The 10,314-nt window shown below is 45.1% G+C and overlaps 1 protein-coding gene across 7 annotated transcripts in view; it reads left to right on the forward strand.

The window, feature by feature from the left end:
- Nucleotides 1-8,478, forward strand: part of LETMD1 (LETM1 domain containing 1) — a 116,200-nt gene extending 107,722 nt beyond the window's left edge. For 4 of the 7 annotated variants that reach the window (XM_056562643.1, XM_056562641.1, XM_056562644.1 and 1 more), the window contains one exon: nucleotides 8,030-8,477. In XM_056562643.1, the coding sequence (XP_056418618.1) occupies nucleotides 8,030-8,109 (80 nt within the window). In that variant the 3' untranslated portion in view covers nucleotides 8,110-8,477. Of the gene's footprint in view, nucleotides 1-8,029 lie in introns of all 7 variants that reach the window. The other 3 variants (XM_056562639.1, XM_056562640.1, XM_056562638.1) reach the window with 2 other exon arrangements.
- The last annotated feature ends 1,836 nt before the right edge of the window (nucleotides 8,479-10,314 follow it).

The following is a 10,314-nucleotide window of genomic DNA, read 5'->3' on the forward strand; positions in this document are numbered from 1 at the left end:
GGCTCGCCCTACTTCCCAAAGGGAAGTCCTTTTCCTTTCGGACCTCTGGCCCCAGTAAAGGGTCCGGGCAGGCGCCCTCGCGGGACAAGAAGGCTCCCTCGTTCCGGGCCCGCTCGTCTTGGAAGTCGGACTTCAACCGCCCAAATCGGGCAACTGCAAACCCACTTCTGCATGAAGTGAGGCCCCCACCCGCGGTTACTTTTCGGGTGGGAGGTCGTCTGTTGTTTTTTCCGAGACATCTGGTCCTCACACATTCAGGACCCTTGGGTCAGGGACGTGGTGTCCAACGGTTACCGGATCAAATTCGCCTACCTTCCGAGGGATCGCCTCTGGTGAAGCAAATTCGGGAGGCTCTCCAGTCTCTGCTTCTCCAGGGTGTTATCGTTCCCGTCCCTCTGGGGGAACTTTTTCGGGGTTTCTATTCAAATCTTTTGTGGTCCCCAAGAAGGACAGTTCTGTGCGACCAATCCTAGAGCTCAAGCGTCTCAACCGTCTCCTTCTCATCAGCCACTTCTGAATGGAATCTCTCTGCTCGGTGGTGGCATCCCTGGAACAAGGGGAGTTCCTTCATCGGTGGACATAAGGGATGCCTACCCCCATGTGCCAATATTTCCTGGCCATCATCGGTACCTCTGCTTTGTGGTTCCGGAGGGGCATTTTCATTTGGTCTAGCCAAGGGTCCTTACAAAGATCCTTGCGCCAGTAATGGGCTTGTTACGGTCGAGGGGTATCTCGGTGATACCCTATCTGGACGACCTTCTCATCAAGGCTCCAACCAGAGCCCAGACTCTAGAGAATCTGGACGTCACTCTCCACACTCTGATTCGCTTCGGGTGGGTGGTCAACCGGGACAAGTCAGTCCTCTGTCCTACCCAGTCTCTAACCATTCTGGGATTTCGATTCGACTCGGCCTCTGCCTGAATTTGTCTTCCGCCGGACAAACGTCTGCCGCTACGGGCGGGGGTCCGCTCCCTTCAGACCCAGGTATCAGTCTCCATCCGCACTTGTATGGAAGCCCTGGGTCGGTTGGTGGCAACTATGGAGGCCGTACCCTTTGCCCAGTTTCAACTGGCGATTCTCTCTCGATGGAACAGGTCTCCTCTGTCCCTCGATCGTCAGATTGTTCTCCCTCTCAGGGTCTGTCAGTCTCTTCTCTGGTGGCTTCGCTTCTTTACTCCCCTTCACTGGCAGGTTGTTACAACGGATGCCAGCCTGTCGGGCTGGGGTGGCGTGTTCAGGGATTGGACGGTTCAGGGACTCTGGTCTCCCCAGGAGACCCTTCTTCCGATAAACATATTGGAATTACGGGCGATTCTTCTTTGTCTTCTTCATTGGGAGCCCAGTCTTCAGTCCCGTCCTGTCCGTGTTCAGTCGGACAACGCCACGGCCGTGGCGTACATAAATCGACAGGGCGGCACTCGCAGCTCGGCAGCCATGGCCGAGGTGACCAAGATTCTCACCTGGGCAGAGAATAAGGTTCTGGCCATTTCGGCAATTCACATTCCGGGAGTGCTCAACTGGGAAGTGGACTTCCTCAGTCGGTCCTCACCCGACCCCGGCGAGTGGTCTCTACATCCGGAGGTCTTCGCGCAGCTCTGCGACCTCTGGGGAATTCCGGACATGGACCTTTGCGCATCCCGGCACAATCGGAAGATCCTTCCTTTTTTGTCCAAGTCCCGGGACCCTCAGGCTCTGGCCGTGGATGCCCTAGTGATTCCTTGGGCGGGGTTTGCCCTACCCTATCTGTTCCCTCCTCTTCCGCTCCTTCCCAGGGTGCTGAGGAAGCTCAAGGCAGAGGACGTCCCCGCCATTCTGGTAGCTCCAGATTGGCCCCGAAGGTCGTGGTACGCCGACGTAGTCAGGCTCCTGGACGACGCTCCACTGCGCCTTCCGCTCCGCCCGGACCTGCTCTCTCAGGGTCCTCTTTTCCACCCCAATTTACAGTCGCTGCATTTGACGGCATGGCGGTTGACACCGTGATTTTGAGGGCCCGCGGGTTCTCTTCCCAAGTCATTCACACCATGCTCAAGGCTCGTAAGCCCTCCTTCGCGAGAATTTACCACCGTACTTGGCGGTCTTATTTTCGTTGGTGTGAAGCTCAGGACTTCTCCCAGGTAACCTTCTCTGTTCCCCGTCTTCTCTCCTTTTTGCAGTCGGGGTTGGAACTGGGGTTGTCTCTCAGTTCACTTAAAGGTCAGGTTTCGGCCCTTGCTGTTCTTTTCCAGCGGCCCCTGGCTTCTAATTCTCATGTCCAGACCTTCCTTCAAGGAGTGGCGAATGCTGTTCCTCCTTATCGGTCACCCTCTCCCCCTTGGGACTTGAATTTGGTTCTGAGTGCCCTCCAGGGTGCACCCTTTGAGCCCCTTAGAGAGGTGTCTCTCCGCCTCCTTTCTTGGAAAGTGGCGTTTCTTGTTGCTATCACCTCCATCCGGAGGGTGTCTGAATTGGCAGCTCTTTCCTGCCGTTCTCCGTTTCTGGTGATCCACCAGGACAAGGTTGTTTTCCGGCCAGATCCTTCCTTTTTGCCTAAGGTGGTCTCGGCCTTTCATCTCAATGAGGACATTGTCCTCCCGTCCTTTTGTCCTGCTCCTTCTCATCCTAAGGAGTGCTTACTACACAAGCTGGATGTAGTTCGGGCTGTTCGGTCTTCTCTACATCACTTCTTTGTTTCGTCAGTGTGATTCCTTTTTCGTCCTTACGGAAGGTCGTCGCAAGGGACAACATGGTTCCAAGGCCACCGTTTCTCGGTGGATTCTGTCAGCCATTTCGGAAGCCTATCGCTGTAAGAGGAAGATTCCTCCTTTCAGGGTTGTGGCTCATTCTACCTGTTCTGTTGGGGCATCCTAGGCTCTCCAGAATAGAGCCTCGGCCTCGCAGATTTGCAAGGCGGCTACCTGGTCGTCTTTGCACACTTTCTCGAGGTTTTACCGAGTTCATACTTTCGAATCGGCTGATGCTAGTCTGGGTCGTAAAGTGTTGCAGGTGGCAGTGGATCGGCCGTCTGCCTGACTGCTTATCTGCCCACCCAAGGGACTGCTTTAGTACGTCCCACGGTCTGTTCCCCCCCCCCCCCAGTGGAGCCAATAGAGAAAAGGAGATTTTTGTTTACTTACCGTAAAATCTCTTTCTCGAAGGATCCATTGGGGGACAGAGCTCCCGCCCTTTTTTGGGATTTTCCTTTGGTTCTCTGTCCGAGGGTGTGTTCAGTTGTGTTTTTTCTTCTGGTTCTCGGACAGTTTTGGGTTTTTCTTTGACCTGTTGGTCTCCTCCTATTTCTCTGGAACTTAAACTGATTAGCTCAGAGCCTGAAGGCGGGTATATCCTGATGGGAGGAGCCGACTTTTTTTATTACCATAGTGTCACACCTCCTAGAGACAGCAGCATACACCCACGGTCTGTGTCCCCCAATGGATCCTTTGAGAGAGAGATTTTACGGTAAGTAAACAAAAATCTCCTTTTCTCGGTGAATACAGTGGAGAAGAATTTGTTTAGTATATTTGCCTTTTCCTAATCCCCACCTATAATTTCTTCCTCATAATTTTTTAAAGGGCCTACACTTTCATTTTTGACCTTTTTGCTATTTATATAGTTAAAAAACATTTTGGGGTAAGTTTTACTCTTTGGCAATGATTCTTTCTGTCTCTATTTTTGCTGCTTTAATCTGTATTTTACATATTTGAACTTTTTGTCTATAGCTTTTTAATGCTTCTTCACTGCCATCCTGTTTTAGTAGTTTAAATGCTTTATTTTTGTCATTTATTGCCCCCTTAACATTCGTATTCATCCATATTGGTTTTCTTTTATTTCTGACCCTTTTCCCAAAGGGTTTATACATCTTACAGTGAGAATTTAAGATGTTCCTAAAAGTCTCCCATTTAGTGTCAGTATTCATATTTTTGAGGACATTATCCCATTTTATATTGTTAAGGGCTTCTCTGAGTTGATCGAACTTTGCTTACCTAAAGTTCATTGTTTTGTGGCCCCTCAAGAGATTCCCTTATTGAAGAACAAGTTATAATGTATTATATTATGATTACTATTTCCTAGGTGTCCTTCTACTTGCACATCAGTTACTCTATCAGGTCTGTTGGTTAATATTAAGTCTAGTAGGGTGCCCCCTCTGGTCGGACCCTGTACCATTTGAGACAGATAATTGTCTTTAGCTATAGTCAGAAACCTGTTTCCTTTCCTTAAACAGTGTATGGCTGGAGGCTGGAGGCTGTATGCCTGTGTACTGCCCCACTTCAGTGCTCTGACCACCTCTCCTCCAGTTCGGCTATAGCAGTGGTCTGAGCACCAAAGCTGTCTTGCCGCTGGTCACTTACCATGCTGGCCAGCGCGCATCTTCCACCTCCATGTTCCGCTCCTCCGTGCCTCTGTTGCTATGGGCTTGCGCATGGGACATCAGTGACGTCCCAGTGTACGCTATCTCCCAGCGGCCCCTATGTTTTCAAACTTAATGTTGGGCCGCTGAGAGTTCACGGGGGTATCCCTGTGTCCCGAAAACATCTTTCGGGACACAGGGATGTCCTTAATAGTGATGAGGGGATCCGCCACTGCAGGGCAAGCATCGGCTCAGCTCGGGCTGCAAAAATATTCATTGTGGGCATCCATGCCCTACACAATCCCCTCACCCCCCCCCCCCCATTAAAAAAAAAATCTTGAAAGTCTTTTACGGCACGGTTTCCAAAACAGAGCCTCCAGCTGTTGAAAAACAAAAACTCCCAGTATTGCCGGACAGCCACTGACTGTCAAGGCGTGCTGGGAGTTCAGCAACAGCTGGAGACACCCTGTTTGGGAAACACTGCCGTAGGGTATTTTGGTGGCGGATGCAAATCCCCAAAATAGGCCTCAAATGCGCATGGCACTCTCTCGCTTTGGAGCCTGTCGTATTTCAAGGAAATAGTTTAGGGCCACATATGGGGTATTTCCATACTCGGGAGAAATTGCGTAAAAAATGTTGGGGGGCTTTTTCTCCTTTTACGCCTTATGAAAAGGTAAAGTTGGGGTCTACACCAGCATGTTAGTGTAAAAAAAAAAAAAAAAAAAAAACACTAACATGCTGGTGTTGCCCCATACTTTTAATTTTCACAAACGGTAAAAGAAAAAGAAAAAAAATTGTAACGCAATTTCTCCCGAGTATGGAAATACCCCATATGTGGGTGTAAAGTGCTCTGCAGGCGCACAACAAGGCTCATGAGTGAGAGCGTACAATGTACATTTGAGGCCTAAATTGATGATTTGCACAGTGGTGGCTGATTTTACAGCGGTTCTGACATAAACGCAAAACAATAAATACCCACATGTACCCCATTTTGTAAACTACACCCCTCACGGAATGTAACTAGGGGTATAGTGAGCCTTAACATCCTACAGCTGTTTGACGAATTTTGGTTAAAGTTGGATGTGAAAATTAGAAAAAAAGTATTTTTTTTTTTTTTACTAAAATGCTGGTGTTACCCTAAATTTTTCATTTTCACAAGGGAAGATAGGAAAAAGCCCCTCAAAATTTGTAACCCCATTTCTTCTGAGTAAGAACATACCCCATATGTGGAGCTAAAGCGCTCTGTGGGCAAACTACAATGCTCAGAAGAGAAGGAGCGCCATTGGGATTTTGGAGAAAGAATGTGTCCAAAATCGAAGGCCATGTGTGTTTACAAAGCCACCCGTGGTGCCAGAACAGTGGACCCCCCCCCCCACATGTGACCCCATTTTGGAAACTACACCCTTCACTTCATATAATAAGGGGTGCAGTGATCATTTATGCCCCACAGGTGTCTGACAGATTTTTGGAATAGTGGTCCGTGAAAATGAAAAATAAAATTTTTCATTTGCACAGCCCACTGTTCCAAAGATCTGTTAAATGCCAGTGGAGTGTAAATGCTCACTGCACCCCTTATTAAATTCTGTGAGGGGTGTAGTTTCCAAAATGGGGTCACATGTGGGGGGGTCCACTGTTCTGGCACCATGGGGGCTTTGTAAACGCAAATGGCCCCCGACTTCTATTCCAATCAAATTCTCTATCCTAAAGCTCAATGGCGCTCCTTCTCTTCTAAGCATTGTAGTTCGCCCGCAGAACACCTTACTTTAAAAACATGGGGTATTTCCATTCTCTGAAGAAATAGGGTTACAAATTTTGGGGTGCATTTTCTCCCATTACCCCTTGTGAAAATGAAAGTCAGAAAACCAGAATTTTTGTGAAAAAAATAACATTTTACCTTTTCACATCCAACTTTAGTGAAAAATTTGTAAAACACCTGTGGGGTGTTAAGGCTCACTGTACCCCTAGTTACATTCCTTGAGGGGTGTAGTTTTCATAATAGTATGCCTTGTGTTTTTTTCATTTTTTTTCATTTTTGCTGTTCTGGGGCTTCCTAAATGCGACATGCCCCCCAAAAAACCCTTTCAGCAAAATTTGCTTTTCAAAAGCCAAATGTGACTCCTACTCTTCTGAGCATTGTAGTGCACCAGCAGAGCACTTGACGTCAACACATGGGGTATTTCCATACTCAGAAGAGATGGGGTTACACATTTTGGGGGGCATTTTCTCCTATTGCCCCTTGTAAAAAATTGTAAAATAGTATGACATGTGTTTTTTTTTTTTTTTTGCTATTCTGGCACCATAGGGGCTTGTTAAATGCGACATGCCCCCGAAAACCATTTCAGAAAAACTCACACTATAAAATCCGACTGTCGCTCCTTCCCTTCTGAGCGCTCTAGTGCACCCACAGAGCACTTGTGACATACATATGTGAGGTATTTCCTTACTCGAGAGAAATTGAGTTACAAATTTTAGGAAGATTTCTCTCCTTTTACCCCTTGTATAATTTCAAAAACTGGGTCTACAAGAACAAGCCAGTATAAAAAATTAAGATTTAGAATTTTATCCTTCAATTTGCGGCTATTCCTGTGAAACACCTAAAGGGTTAACACACTTACTGAATGTCATTTTGAATACTTTGAGGGGTGCAGTTTTTATAATGGGGTCATTTATGGGGTATTTCTAATATGAAGGTCCCTCAAATCCACTTCAAACCTGAACTGGTCCCTGAAAAATTTCGATTTAGATAATTTTGTGGAAAATTGCTGCTGAACTTTGAAGCCCTCTGATGTCTTCCAAAAGTAAAAACATGTCAACTTTTTGTACTTATTGTATATGTGAATCAATATAGAATTTATTTGGAATATCCATTTTCTTTATAAGCAGAGAGCTTCAAAGTAAAAAAAAATGCAAAATTTTTAAATTTTTTCATCAAATTTTTTTATTTTTCACCAAGAAATGATGCAAGTAGAATATGTCACGGAAAAACAATCTCGGAATCAGAATGAAAGTTAAAAGCATCCCAGAGTTATTAATGCTTAAAGTGACAGTGGTCAGATGTGCAAAAAATGGCCGAGTCCTTAAAGAGGTACTCCGTCCCTAGACATCTTATCCCGTATCCAAAGGATAGGGGATAAGATGTCAGATCTCCGGGGTCCCGCTGCTGGGGACCCCCGGAATCTCCGCTGCGGCACCCCGCTATCATTACTGCAGAGACCACGCATGCTCTGTGCGTAATGACCGGCGATACAGGGACCGGAGCAGCGTAACGTCACGGCTCCGCCCCCCCGTGACTTCACGGCCTACCCCCTTAATGCAAGTCTATGGGAGGGGGCGTGATAGCAGTCACGCCCCCTCCCATAGACTTGTATTGAGGGGCGGGCTGTGACGTCACGAGGGCCCGTAGCTGTGATGTAACGATGCTCCGGCCCCTGTATTGCCCGTCATTACGCACATAGCGAGTTTGCTCTGTGCAATAATGATAGCGGGGTGCCGCAGCGGAGATTCCGGGGGTCCCCAGCACCGGGACCTCGGCGATCTGACATCTTATCCCCTATCCTTTGGATAGGGGATAAGATGCTAGGGGCACAGTACCCCTTTAAGGTGAAAATGGGCTGGGTCCTTAAGGGGTTAATACCCCTCAAAGTTGTTACTTTGTTCTGTTATTGTGTCTGGAATATTAACTCCTGTTTTATGTTTTGTTTTCAGAGTCTGAGGTGTCATTATTATTGCACAGTATGGTCCTACTATCGGTCAACTACCTCCAGTCTTTAGAGAAGCCAATGTGAAGTAATCCACAGACAGTAGTCCTTTTACTTCTATTCTATTGGTATCTTGAGCAGTGTCTTACCAGGTGTGGGCCCTCGAGATTTCATTCTCTGAAGACTTGTAAAGCAGCCACTATTAAAGGGTTTATTTCTTTCAGGACTCAGTAGGTTACATAAACCGTCCTTTTCTCAGCAGACATATTTTGCATGGGTGCATTGTTAAATATTTTGTCTAAAATATTGGGGCCAAATAAATAAGGGAAAACCATAGTTATAAAAACAGCTAAGATGTTTATACACAGGCAAATCTTCTAAATGAACCATTATAGGTGTATTTCAAGAAAAAAACCTTTTTATTATATATATGTATGTGTATATATATATATATATATATATATATATATATATATATATAATCAACTGGCTTCAGAAAGTTAAACAAATTTGTAAATTACTTCTATTAAAAAATCTTAATCCTTCTAGTACTTATCAGCTGCTGGAGTTGTTCTTTTCTGTCTGACAACAGTGCTCTCTGCTGACACCTCTGTCTGTCTTGGGAACTTCACAGTGTAGAAAAGGTGTGCTATCGGGATTTGCTTCTACTCTGGACAGTTCCCGAGACAGGTGTCATCAGAGAGCACTTAGAAAAGAACTCAACTTCAGCAGCTCATAAGTACTGAAAGGATTAAGATGTTTTAATAGAAGTAATTTACAAATCTGTTTAACTTTCTGGATCCAGTTGATATATAAAAAAGTTTTTCCCTGGATAACCCCTTTAAACAGACATTAACTACTTTATATTGTTAGATTTATAACTGTGGTCTAAAAGTAAAAAAATAAATAAAAGCATGAGGGGTTATCTAGGGTTAGAAAAATGATCTGCTTAAGAACTGTATTCACACCGTATTCAGATGAACACGTTTATTGTATGTGCTGGAAAAGCTCTCTACACACATACTAAATGCATTGACCCAAGGGGGTGGTAAAAAGTGTCCTGTTGGCCTCCATATGGCTTGTTCAGCTCTATGCCTTTGATGTATAGAAGAAACAATGCATACACATAGCCCTACTGTTCCAAAAACAATCACTTTTGTTCTAGCATTGCAATTCTTTGTTAAAGTGAAGGGCTGCAATACTAGACACCACTCAGAAACAAAAGTGGCGCTATTTCTGAACTTTTAAAGGGGTACTCCGGTGAAAACCTTTTTTCTTTTAAATCAACTGGTGGCAGAAAGTTAAACATATTTGTAAATTACTTCTATTAAAAAATCTTAATCCTTCCAGTACTTATTAGCTGCTGAATGCTACAGAGGAAATTCCTTTCTTTTTGGAACACTGATGACATCACGAGCACAGTGCTCTCTGCTGACATCTCTGTCCATTTTAGCAACCATGCATAGCAGATGTATGCTAAGGGCAGCATGGTGGCTCAGTGGTTAGCACTGCTGCCTTGCAGTGCTGGGGACTTGGGTTCAAATCCCACTAAGGACAACAATTAAAAAAGCGTTATTATTATAATAACGTCAGCAGAGAGAACTGTGCTCGTGATGTCATCAGAGAGCATTCCAAAAAGAAAAGAATTTCCTCTGTAGTATTCAGCAGCTAATAAGTACAGGAAGGATTAAGATTTTTTAATAGAAGTAATTTACAAATATGTTTAACTTTCTGCCACCAGTTGATTTAAAAGAAAAAAGGTTTTCACCGGAGTACCCCTTTAAATCCCAATCAACCCCCTATTGAGAAAGGACCAATGTGCTTTGTAGGTGCTATTGCCAACAGTGTACTGTATATATTATAATTGTATACTACTGAAAAGTTGAAGCATGTTGTTATTAAATGGGTTTGTATGTTTTTTTATTTTTATTCTGTAGATAATCTCTACAGCACTGTTTAATTTCTACCATTGTATACTGAACCACTGTTACCAGAGGTGATGGGAATGTCTGGCTCCTGTAACTTCTAAATTGTGGCACTTTGAAGAAACCACTTATGTGTACAATATTCTGCATCAGGTCATTCTGTGGGAACAATTTTTTATTTTTGGCATGTATATGTGTTATATATTCAGTAAGAAGTAGAGATGAGCAAAGTTACAGTGATTCGATTCGTCACAAACTTCTCGGCTCGGCAGTTGCTGACTTTATCCTGCATAAATTAGTTCAGCTTTCAGATGCTCCGGGGGGGCTGGAAAAGGTGGATACAGTCCTAGGAGAGAGTCTCCAGCCC

The sequence above is a fragment of the Hyla sarda genome, chromosome 2 (assembly GCF_029499605.1).
Source record: "Hyla sarda isolate aHylSar1 chromosome 2, aHylSar1.hap1, whole genome shotgun sequence".
Lineage (NCBI taxonomy): Eukaryota > Metazoa > Chordata > Amphibia > Anura > Hylidae > Hyla > Hyla sarda.